Source organism: Centroberyx affinis, unplaced genomic scaffold, assembly GCF_046629955.1.
Source record: "Centroberyx affinis isolate AG114_WGS23_722 - 3 ecotype Tasmania unplaced genomic scaffold, CSIRO-AGI_Caff_v1 ptg000249l_1, whole genome shotgun sequence".
Lineage (NCBI taxonomy): Eukaryota > Metazoa > Chordata > Actinopteri > Beryciformes > Berycidae > Centroberyx > Centroberyx affinis.
The window spans coordinates 83,184-111,091 of record NW_027278932.1 but is presented as its reverse complement, the minus strand read 5'-3'; the positions used below and the strand labels follow the sequence as shown (position 1 = coordinate 111,091).

Genomic DNA, 27,908 nt, shown 5'->3' with positions numbered 1-27,908 from the left:
AGAGCTAGGGTGATTTTACAGTTTATACACAACTGAAAATAGCATCAATTTAAAACTAAACGTCTGTCACACTCACAGACACTGTCATCCAAAATGTCCAAACACTTTCTGTAGCTTACTGTAGGCTACATTCATTATCTCAGGCAAGGAGATTATGTTTTCGCCCCATAAGTTTATCTGTCTGTCTGTCAGTAGGATATGTCAAAAACATATGAACAGATTTGGTGGATAGAAACAACTGATCTAATGGCCATTAGACAATTACCGTTTTTTCCAGGTCCTGGGGGTATGCTTGCATGGTCAATTGACTTAAAAATTTGGGTGGAATTATGTCTTTGGGCATACAGCAACTTAGAGAATTGTTCAGCGTGGGGTGCTCTCTGAGTGCCTGAGTTTAATTAGATTTTATGTTGATCCGACATAAATTTCAGAATCACTCTTATTGCCAAGTACATTGAATTTAGCCTACATTGATTTGCCCTGGTGACAGTGGCGCAGAAACAACTTATAACCGTATGTATGCATGTCTTATCTGGCCATGGTCCATCCGCACAAAAACTCAATTTCCCAGAATGCCGTAGTGAAACGAAGCGGCAGCGTAGGCGGGACAGAAGTTATCGGACGTTGTTGCTCGGAAACAGTTTTGCGCGCAGCATTTGTGTGCAACTCAAACAGCTCTGTTAAATGGATTAGTGAACTGAGATGCTACAAAACGATGCCTACTAACTATTCAACCACTGCTTTTGGTCATACTGTCATTTATCATCTATATTTACACAGCTGAGGAATGAAGAGCAGAAAACTGAAGTCTGCCAAAGCTGGAAGCAGCAAAAAGAAAGGTGAAGTGTTGTCAGCTAACCTTACGTTGTTAGCAAGCTAAAGTTGTTTGGTAGTTAGCGTTAGCGTCAGCTGTCAAACTCACATTAACTCGACATGCTAGCTAAGGTTAATTAACTCGTCTTGTGCTTATGCTAATGTTGTTGAGGTGCTCCCTCTTTCTCTCGAACACCGTCCCTTTCTCTGTGCTAGTCCTGCTCAGTAGTTTCATGCTTTCAGTGTGTAAAGTCAGTGGTTGAGGTAACGTTAGTGGTCTTGTTTATATTAGCGTTAACGTTATAGCTCAGCTTCCTGGAGCTTTCAGATTTAGCTTTTCTGTTTCTTGCTTTTGCATAATGATGCTAAACGTATTTAAATACAACATTATCCTAACATTCGCTCTATATGTAGCTAATAAGATGAAGACGAACACCATTTGCAGTACAACTCATTATTCATACTAATCGTTTGTTTGTGAGATCATTTTGCTTGTGCCATATGTTTTGAGATTACCTTTACTACTTATGGCTTCATTAATCTCAACAGTATACAAAAGTAAGATTCTTGTAGGTTCATGTTCACCACTTGTAAATACATAATAGTGTCAGCACATTTTCTCACAAAACTTTAAAGTCACATTGACTCAATAAAAATTAACCTAGCATAGAGGTTATTGCATCACCAACATCATTAATATGGCGCATATTTTATTCATTGATATGGAAATGAAAGAATGTACAAGGAGTAATTTAGGTTATAGGGATTTATTGTGGATGTTTCCCCTGTATGCAGTGTGATGCATTTGAAAGCTTTAGAGGCATGAACCCCTATGCAGGAAAAGCAGGATGATCTATGACTGTGAACAGTATTTGATATAGGCCTTCATTAAGTGTTTGTCATACCAGTAAATTAACTAAAAACAAATTGTCATTCTTTTGAGTCCCGTCATTTGATGAGCTTTGTCCTAGACATACATTGCGTTTGCACTGTTTGTGTCTTGACCTTGCTGTGATGAATAATAACAAAACTCTCTTATGCAGCTCCTAGTGATGTGTCCCCCTCCACCAGCCTCCCTCCTCTGGTCGAGGGCCAGCTGAGATGCTTCCTACGAGTGACAATAAGCAGAGTGTTATGGACGGTTCACAAGCCTCCATCTGCAACATTTGTCAGGTTGCGCTGGTGGGGAGAATCATCCAACGGGACACATTTTTGTCCACGAGATGGATCACAGGTGTCGCAGAAGACCATCAAGACCACAACTCGCTTCCCCATCCGCTGTGGTCCAAAGCAGTTCACCTCATACCTGACAGGTAACTGAGCAGGCTTAAATATGTTTGCATTTGCTATGATGCAAACATACTGTACATGTTTTTAAAAATTGAAACACATCTGTCATTCATGAACAGATATGGGCTCTTTGGTGCTGGAAGTTCTGACAAAGCTGGATCATTTGCCGATCGCACGTGCTCAGGTGGCTGGGATCTCTCGTCTCTCTCTGTCACAGTCCATCAGTGGGTTTTACACCCTTGTGTCTCCAACATCTGAAAAGTTGGGCGAGTTACAGGTAAGTGGGAAATGGCAAATTTGAAGGCACATTTACCAGCCAGCTACATTTCTAGAATAGAATAGGACCTCCAAATGATAGTTGGCTGGCAAAGTAGACAAACCTACCAGCTACAGTAAAAATTAATCAGCATTTGGTTGGTGGCTGGTGTTAATTTGTCGACCAGTATGCAGTTTAATCTTAATTAGCAGATATTTATTATATTGATAAATATTACATTATACATTATATTACATAGATTTGCCTTTTACCACCTTAGGTGTCCCTTACTTTGGAGCCCCTGACTGAAGCCTATGACAGCAGCAGCTCAGTTCCTGCCTCAGATATCAGTATTGAAGTACCACAAGTCACCACACTGACGGTTCCCTCTCAGCCCAGACGTCTCTCTGCCGGCAGTGGGAAAGAGTCAGGGAGCAGCAGCGGAAACACACCAAGGTTTGGTTGTTGTATTGTTTCTGTTCATAATCGGACGTCTGTTTTTTGTTGTCAGAGCAGAGAATGTACAGTACGAAGTCTAAATCTGAGCTTAATGATTTTATATTTTGATATAATATTTTCAGAGGGAAAGACCATTTATATTTCCAAAGTGCCCAGACATACAAAGGCAAGGAAGAGTCATTAGAAAACCAGATGCCAACAACAGACAGATCTCAGTATAGTCAAACAGCTGTGAATCCCTCAAGACAGGAACCTCGTGACGGTCAGACAACCAATGATATCCTCTCAGGTTGGTTTCAGCATCGCTGCACATCAGATGTACTTAATCGCAAAGGTAATTGACTGTTTTAACAATATAATGACATTTTCTCTTGTCTTCTCAGTTATTTTAGAGCGTGGCAGCAAGCTTAGAAATGCCATGGTGGTGTCAGCTTTGAAATGTGACCTGGATTCTGCCCCGGCTCTGAAAGACACCCCTCTCCCTCTCCCAAAGGATAACATCCTGCCATCCTCCAAGTTAGTGTTTCAAGAGAGAATGGCAGAAAAAAAAAAGTTTTATTTATATCTACACTTACACAGAGAACACTTTCTCTAAGTCTTATATTCCTGTGTCTCCAGGCCATCTCCTCCTCCCTGTGGGACGTTGCTACAAAATATTCTGCATGCTGACTCAAGCCTCCAGCACTCTCATCATGCTGCTGCAGTGTCAGACTGCCTCAGCCCAGACCGTCCCGCTGACATGGAGAACAGGGCTGTGGATCTGCTACTTGGCAGGTAGCTATGTGTGATTCAGCATTTGCTTCCAAACTTCACAGCAAATATAGCCAGTGTGAATAAGAAGAATTGTTCTGTGTGTGTTTTTCCCCATGTCCATTCTCTCCTCCTTTTTTTTTTTTTTTTTTTTTTTTTAGATTAAACACATCTCCTCTACCTCTCTGGGATGGAGAAGGCTCCTCCCCCGAATCTCTGTCTGGACATAGCAGTGTGTGTGGGGATAGTGAGCTCAATGACCCGCAATATGATCAGAGCTTATTGGAGAATTTGTTCTACAAAACCCCTGTGAGTAGATGGTTTCATTATGATTGTCAGAGAAAACCACTTGTTGCTTTTATGTGTGATATCAATATCAGCTGACTTGTATCATAGCAACCCATCAGTAGTGATTTTCCCCGAGTTGTTCTTGTAAACCATTTATTTTTTACTTGTCTTTCAGATGTCAGATGTCAGACCAGATGACACTGAGGTGGAGGTTGAGAGGACAATATCCAGTAGCAAAAGTCAACAGAAAAAGAGCTGCCAAGGTGGGGCTGAGAAACAACTGAGACAATCTGGACCCAAGAGTGTTAGAGAGTAAGTTATTCTCAAATTTTATCGTCATTAGATAAACCTGATAAATTGTAAACTTCATTGGACAGTATTGTTGAAAAACAACTAATAAACAGGGTTCCAATGCTCATGATAAACAGAAAAAAAGTAAAAATGCTGATTGCATTCAGATGAAGGTCAATTGTAACACAAGTGCAAGAATCAAAGTATTGTAAACTAGAAAAATGGGAAAATAATTCTGCACACTACAAATAAAAGGCTAAATATTTTTTTTGTCCTAGCCTTTTATTTGCAGTGTGCAAAATTGTTTTCCCATTTTTCTAGTTTCCAATGGTCATTGAAATTCTGGAAAAGTTATGGAATTTGAACATTTGTTTTCCAGGACTCAAAATGTTTTTGCAAAATTGGAAAAATGTTAAGATCCAAAAATTAGCAGGCTAAAATGCAACTGATATGCAGTTACTGTGAGTCTCTCAAACAAAACAAATATTCAGTGTCATAGCATTTGTAAAGGTTGCTTTACATTACACTTAAGTAGTTTAGTCATGAAAATGTGGTATTGGGTCAAGGTATTGTGGTTCTCTCTAGCCCAAAGTCAGAGCATCAGCGGACTCCAGACGACAGTGATATTCTTCCTGGCTTGAATGCGGAGCAGCTGACTGCGCTTGGTGGGATCCGACTGGCAAGAGTGACCATTCACTCCCTGACTGTACCGACAGGCAGCACCACCGCCACACCCAGAAAGACCTCTGGTAAAGGGAAACCTCCTCGACCATTAACCGCCAAGAAATGGTAGGCAAAACATTTTGAATTATTTTGATCTCATTTAAAAAGAAAAGATCATTATTTTGAGTAACAAGAGCCTGTGACATCTCCTCTCTTTTTGTAGCTCGTATTTTGTGGAGTACGTGTTCCCTGTGGTGTCCAGTTCCAGTCGACATGATCGTAGTCAGGTCGCAGCAAGAGAGGTGACCAGAGCCGTCTCCAGTAAAGTCACAGGAGAAGGTATGATGTGTTCAGATAGGCAGCTTTCATGAAACCTGTTAGAGTAAAAATCTGTGGTTTTGCCCTGAAAGATATGAGCTGGCCTTTGGTAAAGTTTCATTAAGGTATCTGAAGTACTCTCTTCTGTGTTTTAAGTGGTGAAGTTCAGTCAGCGCTGTGTGTTTCCTGTCCACTTCAGTGGAGCAGCAATTCAACAGTGGTGGGGAACTGACCTCGTTTTCAGGATTTACTCCCAGAAGAGCGACCAAAAGAAGGTACATGGGGTAGACACAAGGCTTGAAATAATACAGTATTAAAAGCAGTATTGGTTTAAAAACTACTTGTCTGATCGGTGCCAGTGTGTAATGGTGGGTGACTTTCGCTCTGAGTTTCTAAGCATAGACAAAAGATACAAAGGTGTACCCCAGGTTTTAATATTGGCATCACATGTTAACTCTGATCTGGGAAAAGACTCCTTTCAGACACTGTGCCCCAAAAACCTGAAATGATCTGACGTTTTTCTTTTTGGAACTTGATGTACTGGTTAAGTTGGATCATTACCTCTGACAAAAAAGTTATGTTTTTCTCCTTGTTAGTTTGTCTGTCAGCAGGATAGTTTTTGGTGGTGATCTGGGGTTTATGCCATTACACGGTTGTTGATTTTTAGCCATAACTATGAAATGAACAGAGGTAGAGGCTGGACTCGGGTCAAGACGTCAATTTAACTTAAAATTTAAGTGATAGGAATGATGTCTTTGGGTGTAACAGCAAGTTGGATTATTGTTCAGCATTGGCTGGTATTTTAGTGTGTTATTCTATTTGCTATGTAACCTGGCTCCTCTGAAAATTAAGCTCTGCCTCAATGACTGGTGAAAAAAAGGTTAAATTAGTAAATATAATATCTTCCTTCCATGGTAAGCTTTCAAACACAAATCTAGTCATTAAAACTCAATCAGCATAAGGTACATGACAAAGGAAGGAAATGAACTTGAACTTGAACTTGAACTTCTGTTGTTGCAGCCTGTTCCCGTTGGTGAGGCGGTTCACCCACTGCGTTGTCTGCTGCAGAGGGAGCAGCTGAGCCAGTCTGTTGTCTTACCTGTACAGAGTCTGGAAGGGAACCGTGAAACCCAGGAGATTGGCCCTCTCAAGGTGATAGATTTTACCCAGACATTTATGTTGCCAAGCCCAATATTGGTTACCCAATTGGCTATCATAGGAGGAATATTTATTGAATTGTGTTTTTCAGGTGTCACTAGAACTTGCTGCAGACAACAAGGATTTCTCATCAGCCAGTCTGGCTGGCAGTGTTGCATCGCCTTCACGGATCATATCCAGTCCACAGAGAGAGCCCAGCTCCAGATCTCAGCATGCTGACACTGGCAGAGAGGAGTTACCAGCCGGCTCTGCAGGAGACTCCAGGCTGGATATGTGGAGTGTCCAGAGGGCCTCAAAAGGTCCGTCTCCTCATCCCAGCTTCCACGCATTTCCTCACAAATCCTGGCAGCAGGTGGAGGAGGACTCTGCGGTCCTGCTGCATGCCTTACTCATGGTGCCAGATGGAAAGAATTTCAACTGTGGGCCCATGCAGGCTCCAAACGTCTACTTGAACTGTAAGCTCTTTTGGTCCGATGAGACTGCGAGATCTGTCATCAGCTGGGGTCAGGCAAACCCTTCTTTCAACTTTGCTCAGGTTAGCTAAAAAAATTAGTCCCATAAATAAAAAAATGGTTACATTTGAATTGCAGGCTACAAAGGCTGCAAGATTCTCTCATGTGGTTGTTAAATAATCTACTGAGCCAAATTATATATTTTTTCCCATTTGTCAGGTAACACCCGTGGCCTTAACAACTAAGCTGCTGGAGAGGATGAAGAATAACATGATGGTGATCGAGGTGTGGCAGAGGACAGGAAGCTCGGGGCAGGATCGACTCCTCGGCCTCGTTAAATTACCTCTTCACCAGTTCTACATGTCGTTTAGGTGAGTAGTTATCATGACAGCAAATGATATGTCTTAAAAATACTGTGCTACATTAGCATCCTCTGATGGGGCTAAATGGTATTGCTGCAAACCAAGATATTTTTTAGCGCTTTTGTACAAAAGCCTCATTGGAAAGGGTTTAACATTTAACATATAACAACTTTTAACATTTCAAATTGGTATGGCAACCATGGGGCCATGAGTATGGAGGACAGATTCAACCATAATTAGAAATAAATTAATAAATAAATCTATTAATATATAAATAAATCTTAAATAAGAAAATCCAGAAAATCCAGAAATAAAAACATAAATAACATTGAGCATAAATGAATAAATACATGATTAAGACATTAACAATCAAACATGATCTATAAAGTAACTTATTTCCATATTTATTTATGGTCACTAAAACTGTTGAAGACAACTGAGATATCTGTGGTTCAGAAGAGAAAATTGACATCCCTTTTTTAATTATTAATGATGTGATGTGATAGGAATGATGATTTGACAACCTGCCCTCTGGGAGGCGCTACAGTACGCCTTCACCTCAAAGAATGTATCTGTAAGGTCTTTTATCCCACATGCTATGAACTTATTGAATTCTTAACATGAAACTCTAAGCAATTCTCCACTAGGAATTGCACTTATTACAATGTTTTTTGTAAATATGAACCTGAATATTAAGGAAGCTCTGTTATGTTCCTGTATCTTGGGGTATTTTTATTGCATCTTGTCTGTTGTATTAACTCTACCATAGTGAGGCCACATGTGAGGCTAATCTCTATTCTATTCTATTCTATTCTATTCTATTCTATTCTATTCTATTCTATTCTATTCTATGGTTTTGGTTTGGGATTCTGCTTAAATTTCACAATAACTTTGTATTGTACAATAACAGAATACCTCTTTGTTTATTCTCTCCAGGGATGCAAAGATCACCCACCTCCTCCTCCAGGCGCAGTACCCTGTTTTAGGGGTCGACTGCTACATGCCAGTTATTGATGTGTTCTCAGGTAGTTGCAAGGGAAACCTCAGGGTCGTTTTGGCTATGGGCCAATCAGAGCAAATACTTGCCCTCCAGCGTACGAGGGATGAAGAATGTGGCTCTGCGTCTCATCCTCTGAGACCGGTCCACCTGCTTGATCACCAGCCGCATTCACAAACAAAGGTCAGTGGGGATTTCTGCTACATTAGGCTTGCAGCATTTTTTTTTATTTCCATGTTAATGTCAGACATACAACTAAATGTTTACAGGTAGTAACACAGCGCATAAGAAAAACCTCCATACCTATCAATGGGAAATAGGTGGGGAACAACATTTACCGCCACCAAATTTTACTAGATAATGATGTATAATTAATTTCCAACTGTCAAAATGAACCCTACTCCATTTGAACTGTACAAGTAAGCTACCAGGCAAACTAGGTACAATTCAGTGTAATTATCTAGATGTTTAGATAGGGTGTGTCAGTGTGTGAAGTGTATGCCCCTGCCTTTTTTATGACTTATGATCTTGCTCAATAAGTTCATAGACTAATGGAAGTGCTATTAAACAAAATCAGCAATGGCTCTCCCAATACAAATATCATTTCAAAGTTTGAATTTCAGACTCCATCCATCATCTCTCTCTTACTCTGCCCACCAAGTTTACATTTCTTTATTTAAAACATACGTTTGTGTGCACCGCCACCCAAAGAATGTCACGCCTTTCTCATAGACAAAAGCTGCCAACCGCAACGCATGTTTTTCCCTTTATGAGTAGACATAGACAAGAATACACCCTGCCTGTGTTCAGAAGGTCACCAGGTCCATTTCACCATGTTTCACTATCTCGTCTATCCCTCAGGTGAGTGCAGCACCAGAGGAGGCTATGAGAGAGCATCTGTTTGTTATAAGAGTGGAGAAGGTGAACGGGCTGACGCCACTGCAGTCCACAGTCTGGGGAGAGGCTGACTGCTACATCCAGTACACCTTCCCCTCTCAGGAAGGCGACCCTGATGCAGATCTGGACCCAAACCTTATAGAGAGTAGTAAGGCAGTCCATTTCAGTGGAAAAAAAACTTGAGAATTCTTTATTGTGTTTCCTCTGCCTTGTTCTAACCCATATCTTACCCCCAACAGCTGTGAACCTAAAGCAGTTTCGTACTACCACCACTCTCTGTGTCCCTGACCCGATGTTTGGCCATAGTGAGACCCATGTGCTGTTGGCTCCTGAAGGAGTTCCTGTCCAGAGGCTGCTGCTCAGCTCTCTTTCAAGTCAAGGCCTGACCAGTGGAGGGGGGGTCCAGTTTGAAGTGTGGTGCAGGTCAGTGGTTGTTACTGTCTGGCTCAGCTGCAAAACTGGAACTTGAAATGTTGATTATAAACCTGAAATTTACTTTACCCCAATCCTTGACCTCCTCAGAGGCTTTGTGCCTAACCATTACCTTTAACAGAGATGGAAAAAAGTGATGAATGACTTTGAAGGTGAAAACTTATATCAGAACTTCTGGCTGAATTCTTACTGGTTTCATAAACTTGATTAATACGTCTTTGCAGATATTACTATCCAAATGTCCGAGATCAGCTTGTGGCCAAAGGAATGCTTCCGCTGTCAAAGCTGTGTGCCATGGTGACCATGCAGCGACAGCAACCTAATGAGGCTCAGCTGTTCTCCCTGCCCCTGCTGCCCAGGACTGACGGTCCCACAGCGTATCAGCCTCAGCCCTCAGGTACACACACATACACACACTAAACACAACAGTGTAAAATAAACACATAGCAGATGTAATGTTTTGAAACTTCTGTGTCATTCCTTAGGCTTGTTAGATGTGTGCATTCAGTACAAGCACCGGCCCCTGAGACCTGAAGGACAGATGGGCAGGGGGGTTGCTGCTCGTGTTGTGACTCTGGTGGTTCAGCTGCATCGAGCGTCTGGTCTGCAAGCAGCAGCAAGGTACATCACTCCCACTGTCTGATAACAGTTTCTAGCCTGTCTTTAACATTTACTAGTATACGATAAGTTGCATGACTACCAAGGGTGGAACAGTGCATGTCAAAGAAATCACGGCTGATATGCAATCTATGGTTTGTGACGCACACAGGCCCCTAATTACAAACAGTTTATTCATGCTAATGCTTTGAAAACTGGAGAGTAATGGCTAATTCACTTGCTCCTTTTGCCTGCTGTAATTTTCACAGCTAGTAAAACTGTTAGATGTAGTAGTATGTGACTGTTTGATACACTACTGAAAGTAATAATTATTCAAGCTGTGACAAATTGTTTGACGAAGTTAGGTGAGCTGTATGCAGCCAGCTCGGTAGCTATATCACTATAAACCTCATACAAGCTAACAAGCTGTAGCCATAATTATCTCCATAACTTCTGTGAATAAATGTTAATAAGTAAATAAGAACTGCAACTAATAGATGTGTTCAGATTTATTTTTGCAGCGGTGAAAATGTATTTCCGTGTTCTGTCCCAAACAAGCAAAGCAGTAAATCCCATTCATTTTGCTTACAGGCAGCAGTGAGCAGGAAGTAATGATACTAATGGCTGTGTAAAGTCCTGGCATAGGTACATTTATCACCAGAATAGAACTGATATTTACAAATCACCTTTTTGGTAGGTTAATCACCTGGTTGGCTGTTCCACCCCTAATGATATTTGACTTTTTGAGTGTAAAGAAAAAACATTAAAAACCAAAATCCATGAAAAATACTATTGGGAAAGTCCAAAATTGGGTTAGAAAGTTTTAAAAAGTAATTGAAATTATTATGAATAGGATTGTACTTCTCCATATTTTTCTCATTGCTTCCTTATGGATTACAGTGTAAGAATATTGTAATTGAAGGTGTTTTCTAATGCTTATAAACACTGCCCTGACTTTTGCCAGTTTGCTATTTTGCTTCTGACTCTCTCTTGCAGGTTATTGTCAGAGCAAGACGAAAGGTTCCAGTACTATGCTGAAGTCGGAGTGAACGCGTACGTTACAGTCCAGCTCTCCTTCTTGCCTGAGAGTGAGAGGAGGTGCACCCGCGTAGCCGCCAGGACCTTCTGCCCGGAGTTCGACCACCACATGGAGGTTCCCTGCGATCTGCAGGTTCAGAGGAGCAGCGGAGAGACCTGCAGCCTGGCCGAGCTGCTGGAGGAGGCCTCAGCTGTCTTCACCATCTGGAACAGAGACAGTCGCAAAGGTCTGCACTTTAAGTGAGCTTATATCTTGGGCGATGGTGACACCATTTGCCACAATATCAAAATAAGAAAAATATTAAAATATAAATTTCAGCAGGACATTATTTCTGTGCCCAATGACCATTTTTTCCAAATTTTTTCATGGACAAGTAATTTGACTTGGTCGATTGGTACTGACACATAAGACAGTTATACAGTACAGGACTGACATACTACCTATAGGTACAGGACAAAATGTAACAGGACATCATACACAGTTCAGAGAAGACACACTGCTTGACAGTAGACTAACCATAAACATACTGTACTACAAGTATATATTCAAAGCAGATTGTCCCAGTGTAGCAGCATTGGTGTAGCTGGTCAAAATAGTGTGGTGTGCAGTAGTAGCACAAAACAACTTCAAAAGGATCTGCAGATGCAGTAAAGTCACAGATATGCAAACTACAACCAGGTTGTCATTTGAATGGACAAATTGAGGTGAACACGTATGAGTTAACAAAGTCGGTCTACCAGTTATTCACAACAAAGTCCAGGATGTACATCTGGATTGCAAATGAGTTTAACCTCTCTGGTTTTTAGCTGGGGGATAGCATTGTCACAAATACTGTTTGGGTTGTTCCAGGAAATGGGGAAGTGTGCTAGTTTTTTTCTTTTTTTTTCTTTTTTTTTGTAACCCAGTGGTCTTCAAAATACACCTGTCATTTACACGGATTTCAAGCATTGCAAACAACATTAAACAGACTTTTTACAACTTCACATTACATCCGCATGCTCAGTTGACTCTACTGTATATTGTTAACTCAAATCAGTTTAAGAATGGAAAAAAAAAACATAACATGTTTTATGTTTTGGTTTGTAGTTTCCAGGCTATCCTTTTCTTTATGCTTGGTTTAAAAGATTGCAATTCAGAAACATCCTCAATTTACTGATGAAATATCTATATGTAATATCTACAATATCTATCTGTAATTTACTCATTTGTTTTGTGCTATTTATCATAGCGATGGACACTCCTAAATCTAAGGACACAATGCTGGGCACAGTGAAAATTCCTTTGGCTGATCTCATCCATAAAAGAACAGGTATGTTGCACTTCTACTGATGGTGTGACTAGAATAGAGATTTCCCTTGATCACACAGTCAGCATGCACTCACTGTCTACCTTCTCTAAACTCCAAGGTATTTCTGGCTGGTTTGGAGTGTATGTACCTCAGGACCTGGGTCTGTCTCATGACCATCACGTCTTGGTCGGGGGCCTCGAGATCTCTATCAACTTTGCCCACCATGCAGATAAGGAAAGGGTCATTAAAGCTGCCCAAGGCTTGGGTTGGGAAATGGGCCAGAAAGACTATGAACGGCAGGATGATGAAGAGGCCTGGGAGGAGAGCACGAGGACAATGTCTCTGACGTTTTCCATGCCCAGAGCATGGATACCTGTCCACTGCCTGCTCCTGCCGGGCCACAGTGAGCTGCAGCGCTCCACCTACTGCTACTTCAGATACAAGTTCTACGACCAAGAGGCCTTCTGCTCCCAGATGAAACACCCTTCAGCAGAGGAGGGTGGGGAGGAGGGCCAGGCCACAGTAGCTTTCCAAAGCACTAGGACTGTGAAGCTCTGGAGCAGCCAGCCATTGATGTGGTATCTTAGAGAGGAGAGGTTAGAGATTCAGGTGTGGGTTGCCTTTAGGAAGGACAAGACGCGGAGGCCTCATGACACGGACCGACTGGTGGGGTCAGCGTTTGTCGATCTGTCCTCTCTTGCCAAGAGGCCCAAGCACAAGCTGACTCTCAGTGGTATGAAATGATTAATTACATAAAAAAATGAATTGATTATTATTGCTTTAGTAAAATCATGGCTGTGTTACTGTATTTGAGGTCAACTACAGTTGTGTTTTTGTTCTCACAGGAGTGTACCCGCTGTTCAGACGCTCAGCAACAGATCTGCATGGTGCGGCCCTCAGGGTGCACATCACCCTGAGCACAGGTTGTCTCCCTGGGGGGCCCTCTGCTGGAGCTGATGACCAGGTGGACGTCGACAGCCAGGGCGAGCTCTTATCAGGAGAGGAAGAGGCAGTAGATCGAGGCCCCTCACCCACCACCACATCCAAACAATTATGCACACAAAGCAGACACGAGAACAAATCCTCCACGGGTCCAGACCTTGCAGATTTGCAGCGCACAGAGATGAGCGCGGAGGAGTCCTTCCCTGTGACCATCACAGTGGACAGGGCCATGCACCTTAGTCTGAAAGGTGAGCTTGTGACCTGAAATCTATGCTTCTTTCCTGCTCCTTGTGTACGTGCAATAATCTGATGTGTGTGTCATCCTTCTCTGTCAGGCTGTCCTCTAGCTGAGCGCAATGCAGCGATGCCCTGCTGCTGTGTGTCCTATATCACCGCTGACTCTGCTGAACCAGTCTCCACTGCAGTCATAGACAACACTGACTGCCCCGTGTGGGACCACCACCAGGAGTGCAGGTAGTGTCATGTCACAGACAAGAGCTGAAATCATTCAATACAAATTAGCTACCGATGGTTATTAAACATTGTCAGTCTGATGTATTGTTTTAAAATTACAGGCTTTCAAAGCAGCTACTGGTAGATCCACAACAATCTCTTGTGTTCAAAGTCTGGCACAAAGGAGGTACAGTGATGGAGTTTCACTTTATGATGAATGTTTTGTTGATTTTATTTGATACATTTCTTAGTTTTTTGTGTTGTTTTGTTCCTTTAGACATGGAGAGGGTGATTGGGTTTGCCTCTGTAGACCTGTCCCCCTTGCTGTCTGGGTTCCAGTCAGTGTGTGGCTGGTACAACATCACAGACTTCAGTAGCCAGTGTCAGGGCCAGCTCAAAGTATCCATCTCTCCCCTGAAGGGGGTTCAGGAGCTCCGGGGGCAGAGAAAAGCTGTGAATCAAGAGGCCTCCAAAAACTCACCGGTGAGAACTGTATTCCTATATGCCATGTTGTCCTTACCTATCTAATTTGGAACAACCGAAGTTATCACAGAAAACAGTGTCTCATGTTTTAGGATATAACAGTGAATGTGTTTCATTAACAGGCTTTATTCCAAGCCCTCCCTCTCAGCTACCATACCACAGCCACATACAGCAGCTTCCCTTCTCACATCAGTCGCTACCCTGAGCAGAAGATCACATCACCTGACCAGACCGAGAGGCTATTCTCTGAAAGGTTTCTAAAACGGTGTTATTCACACATTTTCATTTAGGTGTTATTTAAAATATGTATGCACATACTTAAATGATCTTGCATAACCACTACTGTATTTATTTGTAATGTTTACAGTTGTCCCAGGCCCAGTGAGAGTGACCGTCATTGTGAGCACATGGACAATGTACGTCTTTACCACCAGACTCTACAGGAGCAAACAGCAGCTCATTCTGTCTGTAACAGCAGTGCCGGTGATATCCATCCTTCCAGCTCAGTTTTGTTCTCAGCTCTCAGGTATTAGTCCTCAAAAAATAGACAGTCGGCTGACATCATGGCTTTGGAAACTGTTTGCTGTTCAAAGACTGACAATAAACCTGTGCTTTGACTTTTCTTATGTTTCCAGGAAAAATCTAAGCGAGCTTGACAACATCCAGAGATACTTCAGCCGTAAGCTTTCAACTCCCACATTCCCATCTATGAGTGAGCAGAGCGGTCACGCCAAGCAAGAGGAACACCGGGACTGGGAGACAGACACATGCCAGCTTCTTCTCAAGTCCAACCAGCTGGTCGGAGAGGTCAACACTCTCATTAATGGTGAGCTCCTCTCCCAAGGGGGTCCTCCCAATTATTGTCACTGATAACAGGGTCCGAAATGACACCCACCAAGTGCCAAATCCTGGTAAAATTCACCTGCCACACTGGCTGGTAACTTTTTGAGAAGATAACATTTGAATGTTTTGGTTATATACATTCTTTGTCCCTACTGACCACTGTACACTCTGACCATGAGCCAATCAAATCAAAGCAGTGGCTCTGTAAGAAACTGGTTCCTGACTGGCTGCTTGTTACGCAGCTCTACACAAGGTGATAGCATCTGAACTTCTATTTCCCTATTGCCGAGCACAAAGTTTCTTGGAACATAACATTATTCACATTTGGTGACACATACCAGGTGTGAGGCAACAAGAAAAAATGAAGACCAAGACAAACAAGTTAAACTAGACCAGCCTAGTTAAGCTGGGCAGTGAATGCAGCCTGTGAAGAACATGTCTGTCAGGAACTGAAAAATTTTACCCATGACTTCCTTTCCATAAATGCTACTGGACCCTCTTGTCATGTAGGTTCCAGAAGATACTTCCTCCCTATTGAAAGTCAGTGAGACATAGGGAAACATTTTCAGGCTCTTCGTTAATATCCTGTGCCCTAAAACAGCCGCTGTGGCATGGAAAATGGATTGGAGTGCTCTGAATCTACACATATAGTAGACTCATTGCAATTAATTTATATAGGATTAACTACTTGTCCGTACCTACAGTGACAGTAGTGTCCAGTGGAATCCAGTGGTAAACAGGGGCAATATGCCAGTCTTTGCACTGGCATATTGCCGCTCGGAGGTCCGGCAAAAATAGATCCATTGTATAAATTAGTGAGCAAGTTTCAATTTAAAATGCTAAATCTGCTCACACAGTACCTGAAAATAGCCCTGAAAACAGATAAGATAACATGTTTCTATGAAAAATGTATATGAATTATTTTGGCAGGTAATGTTTTTTTTAGTTTACTGGAGCTTCGTAGGTGAGCCAGAAAGTTAATTTTGGACACTGTGATTACATTGGTGTATGATAACTTTTAACCTAGGATCAGATAGTAACCAAAAAAATAAGCATGTTTTACTAAAGAGAAATGCTGCTTTAACTCTTCACTGTTCACTTCATCTAGGCCTAGAGGGACACCACCTGGAGACGATAGCCTCTAACCCCCAGAGCAGCTCACCAACTCCCCCCATTAGAGACGACAACCCCCTACCCATGAACTGTGACACTTTCCCTGGGAGTATCTCAAGTCCACACAGAGCTTCAGACTCTCCTCTAGAAAACGTATCTCCTCTGCCCTCACCGCTGCCCAGCATGTCTGAGGACCATACGGACTCCCAGGCCGAGGAGGAAGAGTACCGCCACCAGCACAGAGCCGCCGCTGTGTCCGAGGATGAAGAGGGGGAAGGAACCGTTTGCAGAAAGGACGAGGAAGCTGATGACGAAGAAGATGACGATGATGAAGATTACGACGAGGTTGTGGTGAAGCCTAGGCATCTAAATGAGGTGACATCTCTAACAGACAAAACCAGCCCCTGGACCAGCGTCCTGTCAGACCCAGACCTGGTTTCTCAGGAGAGCTTGGAGGCGCCAGAGGAGCCGCCGGCCAGCCGTTACCCTGAACTAACCCAAGAAGAAGAAGAAGAGGGGAACAGGCGTTTAAGATCACACACCGGTAATCTGCAAGATCAGAGCCCTAGTGGAGAACACAGATATACCAGTCTAGAGGAAAGCGAATACTTTGACTCTTACCGATCTAATGGATCAGTAGGAGACGTTTCGGACACAGAGAGAGACGGCGAGCGGACGGAACAAGCTCTAGATGAGGGACAAGCGGCAAAAGAGCCCAACAGCACCTGCAAGGGGTCGGGCGACAGTACTGCTCACTCCGAAAACGAGTCTCCGATCTTATCACCCAACCCGCAGCATGCCACGATCACGGACACTTCATGTTCCCTGCATAACCAGGACACACAGTCCAAACCGTATCCTTCATCAGTGTTTGATGTTGTCTCGCCTGTCTGTCACATCAGGGTTTGTTCTTATTAATTCAGTGTTTGCTTTTGAGCTCAGAATTTTTTTTTAACACTCTATATTAAGCTTGGTTCCCCTGGAGGTCCCCAATTTCTTCCTCCCCTCTCACCAACTGGAGGCATCTATGAGAGTCCTACGTTTAGCTCCTGCTTTTTCTCAGCCCTCCAGTGACCCAGTGAGTATTTATCACCAAACCCACTTCTGGCCACACACACACACACACACACACACACACACACACACACACACACACACATTTCATTCCCCTGTCACTGTGTAACTGAATATGTTGGTATAAATCCTTTGAGCTAGTTTTTACATTAAATTAATTCCTTGTTTGTATCCGTTTCTCAGAGCTTTTAATGACTAATGAGGCAGCGATCTGAGAGGAATTTGCAGTTGGTTGGCATCAGAACCAACTGCCATGCAAAGCCGTTATTAGTAGGTCACTTTGTACCGTTACGCCTCACTTGATGCATGTTGAACAGCGGCCAGTCAAGTTGGTACGCAGTGTCACTATTCTTGAGTTCAGTGTAACTTAACTCTCATTTGTGCTGCGTAAACATGTGGAGGCCCACTAACAGAATCTGACTTATGCAATCATTTTAAATCTGTGCCATGCCTAGTAATGTTGAAAGGAAATTCCTTTGATCTTGGATAGACAGAAGAGCTTCTTCATTAGTAGTGAATTAGAGTCAGACTTTGTGTATACTATAAGACTGCTCAGGGTGATATTCTAGGATCATGGGAACATTTTCTGGTTCATATCTGTTTGTATTTGTATGTAAAAAAAAAAATCAGTCTACCCACAGTCAAGTCTCTAATTCAGTGTTAATGGAGCAGCTCCGGTTTTGTGTTGTCTTGTCTTTCTGTTACTTCACATAATAGAGCTTTGTGTCTGTGAACTTTTGTTTTAGGAAAGGATTTGAGTTCACAAAATAATTGAACTGTCTTAAGATCAAAGGAATAATGTGAATTGTGCTTTCCATTTCTCACCTTCTGGTCCAGCCTTAGCCAGTACCCTCTATTTAAGGACACTGCTGTGATGTAAGTAAAGGTCTGAGGTGGCATTTTATTGCCAGAGGTAAACAGCCTCTTGTGCCCCGAGTATTAACCCCGGACTTAACAGAGGAGGCCCTGGTCGGTGGCATTTCCTGCTGACCCCAAACTGTAGCAGAGTATAGCCAGACTCTTACAAAGGGGTGTGACTTTTTTGGGAGTGGTTTTTGACAGTGTGTCATGAGTTAAACATAGGGTAGTGGTATGAAGAAATAAAAGTGAAAACGTTGTGTGGCAGCAGGGTGGTGTAGCAAGTCGGGACACCATCCTTCAGCTAGAAGGCTTGGCTTCAAGGTTGGTTGATGCCATGATGGCAAACGTTCGCTCTGCTGAAGCGTGTTTGAGCAGCTGAATCCTTACCTTCTCTGTTCTGTAGTTGAACCTGTACTTCGATCTACCTGTGGAGGGGGAAGCAAAAAGAATTTTAAAAATGAATTTATCAATATGCTGCAAAATTGAGGAAGCACAGTAACATCACTTATGGTTTCCATTTTTTTTTTCTTTCTGAGAATAGTCCATAGTACAGTTCAACTGGGTAACACCTTGTCAGCTGTAGAGATGGAAGGCATGCCTGCGTCACGCCGGCATTGCTGGATCCTATTTCAGGAAGGTTTGTGGAGATACAGCCGTAGGTCATGTAGTTAGAGGTGGGTGGCGGCTTTGCTGGGAACATAGTTTGCAGGACCTTTTGAAGAACCGGTTCAAGCTAGTCACTCGTTGTTGATTTCAAGATTGTACTCCATGTACTGCAGACTAACACGTGGCAAGCCTGTTCCAGAACCTATTGTGATTACTCGTATTTCTATACATTTGCCAAAGAAAGGCTTGCTCCGTTTGAGAGATGACTAATGCGTTACCACACACCTTCAACACCGAATTAAGTTTCATTTGACTGAACAGCATGCTTGTTTGTTTTGAGTCAATATTTGATCATACAGTGAGTATGTATTCTCTCTTTTTCAATCGAGTATCAGTGTCACAACTGCAGTAAAGGCCTCCTCATATGCTGCTTTAGGAGACCATTTGCTGGCATGATTTCAAATGTTAAATAATGTAATTGTGTTGTATTTGTGTTTGTTCTTCCTAGGGATCTCGCTCTGTGATGCACAGCATTCCCTATCGACGAGCTCCTCGACAGAGGCCCGATATATCAGCCGCATCCATGAAGAAAGAGACTGCAAGAATAGCCAAAATATTTGCAGCTCATTTTAATGACGATCATTAGCTCTTTGTTAGACTTGTATTGACTGGTTGGCAGTTAATGATCACATGCAATTGTGTTTATTGCTTAGTGGCTTCAGATTATGAAAAGATTATGTCAATTAAGTGTAACATTTTGTACTTTTATAAATAAATATTTGCTATGTATTTACAATAATGGATGCCTTTTTGTATGTTGTGCATACAGATTACTTACCTCTTAAAAGGATATGCTTTGACTTTATTGGTAGCTGGTATTACATCTGTGGTCCATTCATTTTTTTGGTTTAAACTAAAAACCCACTGCAGAATGTAATTCACGTGTTATTTCTGTGATCTTGGATAGCTGAGATCTGATTTGTGTGCTTGAACATGTCTGCAATAACTCAAAACAAACTAATCTCTTAAATCATCAAGCAACACTCCTGGATGATTTGATGGGGACATGGGTACTTTTTCTGGCTCAGGACCATCAGCACTAATATGAAATAAAGCTCAAGTAAACATGCCCCATGTTTAATGTTTTCAAGTCTAAGTTTTGGCTGTTTGGCAGTAGTTTTGGTGATGGCCTACTTTATTGTGTGGGCTACATGTTAGTATCGTTTTAATAACATTAATGTCTATCATCGTTTTCGTCTGTCGATGGTAAACAAATGCAGGTACACCCACAACGTGCCTCGAGCTGCGGCTGTCTGTACCGCTTCTCAGCATCACGTCATTTGTTTTTCCTATTATGTTCTTTTTAAAAAACCCTCGCGTGCTGTGTTTACTTCCGCGTGCAGATGCATGTCCGCCTGCAGATGTGAAAAGTTGTGGTCCCAAGCCACATCACATCCTAGTTGTCCTAATTACAGTTTCAAACCAGTAAATGTGACAATTAATTTTTTTAAATAACGTCGTGTCGCTTAGTCCGTCCAACCTCGGTGTAAAGATTTGTTTTATAACCTGATGTTGGGATACCTGACTACAGGCTTGTCAGACTCATGTCTGGCGCTTCCGCGTGCTTGAGGCTTGAACTTGTCAGGGCAGTGTGAAAGCAGCAGGTCGTATAAAAACACGCAACTCTCCCGGAGCTCGAGACCGGACAGACTGCAGCGTCGACAACTGTTACTGCTGTTTTACTGTTGTATTTCTGTCAGATAGACGTTTGCGTTAATATAAATCACTAGTTGGAGAAAACGTTTTTTATTGTCTGTTTTTCCTCTTGATCTTCGAGTTGTAAATTCATCTATTTTACAGTGGCATGCTTGTTTGGAGCACTTTTATGGCCCACGGCAAAACAAAAGGATTTTGTATTGAAAAGGCAAACTATTCATTACCTGAAACTTGAATGTGACTCCTCTTAGTCCATCTGCCCTGGGTATGTAGACTCGTTTAACGATCTGCGGTTATCCTATACACAGATATTTAACGTGTATAACCCTTCCACTAATGAGATCCCAGACTCTTTCTGGCTGATGGGCTGTTTCCCTACAGTTACATAACAGCTGAACTGGTCAGGTGCACTTGCAGTCCGGCGCGGTCTTTGTTGATGAGACTTTGCTGAGATAAATCCGTCATGGTTGGTGTGAGGACCGCCGACCTGGCTCCTACAGCCTCTGTCAAGTTTTTCGGAGCCGGAACGGCCGGCTGTATCGCCGACCTGGTCACTTTCCCCCTGGACACAGCTAAAGTCAGACTGCAGGTGAGGCTGCACACTGTCTGCTTGTTGCATTATTTACAACAGGCATCTTTACACTTTACATGATAATTTACCTTCAGTGGTGGAAAAAGTAGGCTACTAGAATGTAGCCTATTACTTTGCGGATATTTTACTTAATTAGAAGTAAAGGTAGGCTTCTGATGTAATTTTTTTTTTTTTTTCATTTACATGTTTGAGTAGGGGCAGATATAGAGATCATTTTTAGAAAAAAATAGTCTGTCACATATAAAATTTATAGCCTAAGCTCATTTGCAATGTTTATCTCTAGATGGGCTTTTGGTAAAAAACCTATAAACTATAACTTTAAAATGTATAGCCTACTCAGAGTAAAAAGTTACTTCTCAGGAAAAAGACCAGAGATCAAATTCTGTTCTTTTAATTGGAAGATTACAAAATAAAGTGCACAAACTAAGTAAAACCAGATTACTCTTTTCACTGTGAATGGCTCCACAATTTGTCAATTTACGTTGGTCTAGATTCTGTTGCCACAAAATGTGTAGCTACTCTGTAATGGATGTGATTTAAAATGTAGTGCATTCTACTCAATATAGTGCAAGTAGCCTACACAAAAAAGCCACTCAATTACAGTAACGGGAGTAGCCTAAATGTAGTTAGTTACTTCCACCCTTGCTTACCATACCTGACCATACTGGGAGTGTAACTTCGTGATCATCTTACAGTATTCAACCATAAACAAGACTTTCATAGAAGCATTATATTTACAGTGGTGGAAAGAGTACTAAAATATTCTCCTCAAATAGAAATATTGTTATGCTGCTGATATTTTACTTAATTAGAAGTAAAAGTAATGGTGTAAAAATATACTTGGGCTAAGTAAAAAGTATCTCTTTTGCAAAAATGTCCTTGGAGTAAAAGTTACTGAGTTACTTTTTAGAAGAGAGGACGTTGTTACACGTGATCTTTACCATCCACTTCTAAAGATTGGAAAGATTGGAAATTACAAAATAGTGCAAAAAAGTGAAGAAAAAAAAACAGTAAAGCCAGTTTACTGCTTTGCTGACTGACCATTCACTGTGAATGGCGCCACAATTTGTCAATTTATGATGGTCCAACTAATGATGGTCACACAGGCTTTGGCTTTTAATTATTTTCTTAACACAAGTTGTCACACATTTGTTTCCTTCAGATTCAGGGTGAATCCAAGCCCTCCTTGAATGGCCAGAAGCTGAAATATAAAGGTGTGTTCGGCACAATCAACACCATGGTGAAGACAGAGGGACCAAGGAGTCTGTACAACGGACTGGTGGCCGGACTGCAGAGACAGATGAGCTTTGCTTCGGTCCGCATCGGCCTGTACGACTCCATGAAGCAGCTCTACACCAGGGGATCAGAAAGTACGCAACTAAATATTTAGATGCAGTCAATGGCCAGCTTAATGGGACAGTCAAGTAGTGAAGGAAGATTGGTTCTTTTTGTCATAAACTGTTGACATGGGCTATTTCTGGTTAGCAGAATGTTAAATTATAGTGTAATTGGGCTTATACTTTTTATTATACCTATAGTTTTTAATATTTTAGCCAGTTGCTCACATTGTTTTTTTTCTTATTGCAATGCTCTCACCTTTTCAGTTTTTCTCCTTTTTGTTTTTTTTCCACACATCATACTGAATACTTGTTATACTCTGTTAAAGTTCACATACCTTACAGCACTAGATTTAAACAATACAAAGTCTCCTTTCATATTGTGCGTAATACAGGACACATTTGCACTATTCTTTTATTTACTTTGTTACCTCTGATCACATTGCTTCTCCTGACCTGAAGCTACAAGCCTAAAACAATAACTAGACAAAGTGACTGGTTGGATTTCAGTTTGGTGAAATTGTACACAATTATGGCTGAATGCATATGTGACGCGTTGGACCAAGTCATGACAATATCTTGAATATAAATCATGAAAAAATTAATTAATTCATTAAAAATATTATATTAAAATTAGAAGTAGGCTCTCAAAATGAACAAAAAATCATTAATTTATTTATGTAAGTTCAAAGCAGCAAATAAGATTTTGTAGAAAGACTCTGACAGTGTTCAGAAAAACAACAGCTGTTCCCTGGACAGGTTTTCCAGAAACACCTCCAGGATGTAGGGCAGAGGGCAGACTCCTGCTGAATGGAAAAGATCTCTGTTTATGTCGTAGGCACGAGTCTCCACCCATCCAGACAACAACAGCACTAACCTGAAATTGTTTAGTTTAATACTTCCATGGTTTAGCTAGAAGGACTTCCGGCATTGCAGTTTGCTCACCAAATTTTCATCCAAGGGTGTTTTCACAGTTGGTCCCTTTTAGCCCTCCAAACGAACTCAGAGCGATTAGTCAGCATTTTTTGCGCATATGTGAACACTCCAAAAGAACTCAGACCCCTCTGAAACGAACCGAACCAAACTCAGACCTCCTCGGGAGGTGGTCTGAGTACGGTGGTTGAAACAACAATCTGGAAAAGAGTGATTGAAGAGCCGGGGTAGATATACTGCAGGCAGATGAGCTGATGAGAGGCAGGTGAGCAGACTGGGAGAGGTGATGAGCCGATTGAAGACAGGTGTGCAGGATGAGCAGAGCCGGGATCCAGGAGAACGAGGAAGGGAGACCACACCAATACACACACAAACAAAACATAGACAGAGAGAGAGACAGACAGGGGAGCACTGGGAACACAGGGAAGGGGAAACACAAGGAAACACTAGGGAATCTTCTGGGGGTACGGCCATGGCCGTAACATGTTTGTGTTCCCTTAATGGTAAAACCAGTTTGTTTGGAAGTTGAACAGCAAATGAACTCGTGTTCTAGTTGAAGCTTACAGGATTGCAATCCTCATGCTGAACAACGTGCTCCTGTCACTGCAGCTATCTTGCAGCTAAAGATTCATGCTTGTTTTTTACAAGTCGAATCACTGTACAGTGGGGAGCTTCAGAATTGAGGGCAAACCTAATTTTAGGATGCAGCCTGTCATCGTTTCATTTGTCTTTTTTTTTGCCTCCCAAAATGCCTGTGAGGCTTTTGATTTGCCTGACTTTACAATGTTTTTACTAGCAAAATCCATAGCCAAGTCTATACTTTTGTTTCACAGACAGCATTTTATCAGAAATACAAACTCTAAAAGTTCATTTTTCATTCCACTGTCTTTGTATCACATTTATGGATATGCCCAAGTTCCTTATACGAGTTCCTTTATATTCCAGATGCTGGAATCGGGAGTCGGCTGCTGGCAGGCGGCACTACGGGAGCGATGGCTGTGACCTTTGCTCAGCCCACGGATGTGGTGAAAGTGCGTTTCCAGGCTCAGGCCCGGCTGCCTGAAGGAGAGTCTGTGAAGAGATACAACGGGACGATCGACGCCTACAGGACCATTGCCAGGGATGAGGGCGTTAAAGGGCTCTGGAAAGGTAAATTATGATGGGAAGAAAGTGTTTGGAGTCATCGCATTGTTTCCCAAGTCAGAAAATGTCTTTAATTGATGAAAAGCATTGTAGTAATTTCCACAGAGGCTAGGTTTTTAGAAATGAAAAAAAAAAAACTTGAAATAACCATGAAATAAGAGCAAGGTCTTTACTCGCTTCATTGGTTGGACCTTTTTTTATTTTTTCAATGACAAATACCCTGTTTGGGTTGATTTTATGGGGGAGGGATTAAGAAAAAAATGAAATAAATGAACCGTCAGAAAATTGATAACGTTTTGTCTTTTCAGGTTGTCTGCCAAACATAACTCGTAACGCTATAGTGAACTGTTCAGAGTTGGTGACCTATGACATCATTAAAGAGCTCATCCTGAAGTACAATCTAATGACAGGCAAGTGCAAACACCTTCCCAATCCCAACATCAAATCCTGTGCATGTTTTATATCACCTCATGGCTGCTCCTTAATAACTAATGTGTTTGTTTTGTGCTGGACAGACAACATGCCCTGTCACTTCACAGCAGCCTTCGGCGCAGGTTTCTGCACCACTGTGGTAGCGTCTCCGGTGGATGTGGTAAAGACCCGCTTCATGAACTCAGTGCCCGGCCAGTACAGCAGCGCTTGTAACTGTGCCATAACCATGCTGATGCAAGAGGGACCCACTGCCTTCTATAAGGGGTACGTACTGTAATTATCAAACGCAAGTCTAGGGATGCGACGATGTATCAAAATTCAATATATCTTGTCATCAAACATTTATTTATTACATCGTATCGTGGTTGTATCGAATCGTGAAGCCCATATGGCATATCGAATCGTATCATGAGATAAGCATTGTCCCATCCCTATGTTTTATTTATATCCCTAAAAGCAAGTATTTCAGAATCCTTTATACAAAAGTTAATCTAATAAATGTGTTTGGCAAAATGTGAATTACCTTTTTAATGAATAGACATTTTCAAATACATAGGTGCAGATACTTGTACGAAATACAATGAGATTCTTGATTCATCTTGATTCATTTTGCATTTCTTTACCCTTTAGATTCATGCCCTCATTCCTTCGTCTGGGTTCCTGGAACATAGTGATGTTTGTAACCTACGAGCAGATCAAGAGAGGCGTGATGAGAGTGCAGCAGTCCTGGGAGTCTCCCCTCTGACCTGTCCCACCCCGGCTGTGTGGGTCGGTGTTAAAACGGTGCGATGGATGTACAAAGCTGTGATCACTCGTACAACAACACTTATTCATCCTCAAGAGAGACAGTCCGGTAACGGCCGCTGCTCTGGATCTTGTCCTTCCCTCAGGGATAAAACTGCATGTACTTTGTGTCTCATTAAGAGACCTTGCTCCAAAGAGAGAGGCAGCGGGGATGATTAATGTTGGATAACTGAATTTTGCTGACTGTAGCAGCGTATTGGAACAGATATTTTCTAACTCGGCCAATGGAAGATTAGTTTACGGAGTAAAAGTTGGCTTTGCAGAGGATGCGGGGTTTCCTCTGGGGTCAATTTCAGGCTCATTTACAGTGCTGAACTTGCGCACAAATATTGATTGTCTTTTTTGTAGTTCTTGGTGGGGTTTGTATCTACTGATGTCAGGTTTCAGGTGACAGTTTTCTATTTGTGATCATGACACAAACAATACTGCCTTTTTCCTCTGTACTCAGCATTTGCGCTGCCAAAACAACTTTCAGGTTTGGGATGGAAATTACTATTTTATTACTAAACAAATATTTGAATTTTTGTGCAATATAAGAATGTTACGTAGTATGTATAGATATTTGTACTTTTTATTTTCACACAAGGTGAATTCATAATCATACATTTGAAATGGTACAGTGAAACCACATGCACAAGGTATTGTCCATAAATGAAATAAAGTATTAACTGAATAAACCCAATATACCATTCATTGAGTTTCTTCTAAGGTGTGTGTGTTTGAAAGAACATTCAAAAGAAGTGGGTCAACCAACATCGTCCCACATTGCTACATAATTGAACCCCTCTAAGTGTCACTCCATACCTGCTATAGCACCGGATGCTGTTATAGATACTCTATAATCCGCTTTACATGTGGCCGTTCAGGGGACCAATAGCTAAACACCCCTACTTGTGAGATAAACTATTCAACACTGATGCCTGATTTTTATGACTGCTGTGTTTACTATATATACTTTACATATAAATATGGCCCAATGTGTGTCAAAAGAGACTGCTGTAGAACATAGTAGTTTATAGCAAAGGTCATGCAATCAGATTCATTTTGTAACTTTTCAGTAACAAGGTGGCTTCATTATGGCTTTTTAATATCAACTGTGATCATCTGGGAGCCATTTAAACACTGAATATTGCATGTAGAGCTCGTCTTTTCAAAACATGGCCTCTTTATTACCATGTAAGAATAACCAGAATCTCTTAACCCATCAAAGAATGCAAAGATGTGGAGCTGAAAGCCTTGCAATGATTAGCTGACAGATGAGAAAATTGCCCAATTTGAGTCTCTTGGGACAATGGAGGCTGCTGACACAGATGTAACTGAAGTCCGTTGTGTAACAAAAGCCTTTTAACATGCTTCACCTTGCTAATCATCTCCTGTAGTGCCAGTGGACTTTCTCCATGGCTCAATTAGTATGGCAAGCTTTACCGGGCCATATGGCACTCTGGCTAACCCTATGGGTGGTGAGGCGAGTCCATGGAGAGAGAATACACACAGGCAACAAGTGGGGCAGTTTGAGTAAGACAACGCTGTGACAAAAAGTACCTTCAGCTTTCTATCAAAAGAGATACCAAACTATTAAATATTATGATGATAAAGTGTAATTGTGAGTTTTAAAGGTGGAAAGTTGCTAGGAAGTGCCATTCACAGTCCTTTGCTGACCTCAGCAGGAGTCTCTGTAGACAGACGATCAGACGTATCAAATGTCGGTGAGGAGTTCAAGTTCACTCAGTGACTAACTGGGCCAACGCTATCTTTAGTTCAAGATTTTCTAACCCACATACACATGGAGGTTAACAAATGCAGCATATGTTCATATGACAGTGAGCCAGGTTTTCTTCTGTAGACTTGTGTATTTTTAATGGGTGTTTATGGTCTCTTTGTCATCTGCTGCATTGAGTCTCCTCAATTTCAAATGTACATAAGCATTGGACAGACTAAAGTGAATTAAAATCCATTAGATTTAGTATTTGGTTGCAACACACAAGCTGATTCAAGTTTGTGAAAAATCCACCCTAAAACAAGTTTACACTGTTAAAAAAAAAAAAGCTAATGACAGTAACTTGCATTTCTCGCCCATTTTGTTGTTTGGTGGTGTATTTTTCTTTCTTTTTTTTCGTCTCTTATTTAAAAGGGGTAAATTTGAAAGACTAACATGCTTATCTTATTAATTTACCCCTTTCCATCAAGGACCACAATGGAAATAAGCTTACCAGCTTTATTGTGTTA

At 41.7% G+C, this 27,908-nt stretch overlaps 2 protein-coding genes across 4 annotated transcripts; both read left to right on the top strand.

Annotated features, from left to right (window-relative positions):
* Positions 1-692: 692 nt before the first annotated feature.
* On the top strand, positions 693-19,482 carry c2cd3 (C2 domain containing 3 centriole elongation regulator). Its single transcript, XM_071544512.1, has 33 exons — positions 693-839; positions 1,857-2,126; positions 2,223-2,380; positions 2,640-2,815; positions 2,941-3,107; positions 3,202-3,334; positions 3,437-3,592; positions 3,730-3,877; positions 4,032-4,168; positions 4,733-4,936; positions 5,034-5,149; positions 5,285-5,403; positions 6,149-6,280; positions 6,378-6,821; positions 6,958-7,109; positions 8,037-8,280; positions 8,959-9,142; positions 9,234-9,417; positions 9,651-9,823; positions 9,912-10,047; positions 11,020-11,288; positions 12,291-12,371; positions 12,469-13,083; positions 13,196-13,540; positions 13,628-13,766; positions 13,868-13,932; positions 14,023-14,228; positions 14,351-14,481; positions 14,605-14,754; positions 14,864-15,054; positions 16,180-17,038; positions 17,154-17,262; positions 19,234-19,482. Exons 1-33 carry the CDS (start codon positions 788-790, stop codon positions 19,369-19,371), a joined length of 6,783 nt encoding a protein of 2,260 aa, XP_071400613.1. The 5' UTR covers positions 693-787; the 3' UTR covers positions 19,372-19,482.
* Positions 19,483-20,344: 862 nt separating this feature from the next.
* Positions 20,345-26,356, top strand: LOC139665490 (dicarboxylate carrier UCP2-like). 3 transcript variants are annotated; one of them, XM_071544525.1, is made up of 6 exons: positions 20,356-21,030; positions 22,196-22,403; positions 24,249-24,452; positions 24,755-24,856; positions 24,962-25,142; positions 25,509-26,356. In XM_071544525.1, exons 1-6 carry the CDS (start codon positions 20,905-20,907, stop codon positions 25,621-25,623), a joined length of 936 nt encoding a protein of 311 aa, XP_071400626.1. In that variant the 5' UTR covers positions 20,356-20,904; the 3' UTR covers positions 25,624-26,356. The 3 variants fall into 3 exon arrangements, with proteins under 3 accessions (XP_071400644.1, XP_071400635.1, XP_071400626.1); XM_071544543.1 differs by lacking the exon at positions 24,249-24,452 and having other exon boundaries at positions 20,345-21,030; XM_071544534.1 differs by lacking the exon at positions 24,755-24,856 and having other exon boundaries at positions 20,345-21,030.
* The last annotated feature ends 1,552 nt before the right edge of the window (positions 26,357-27,908 follow it).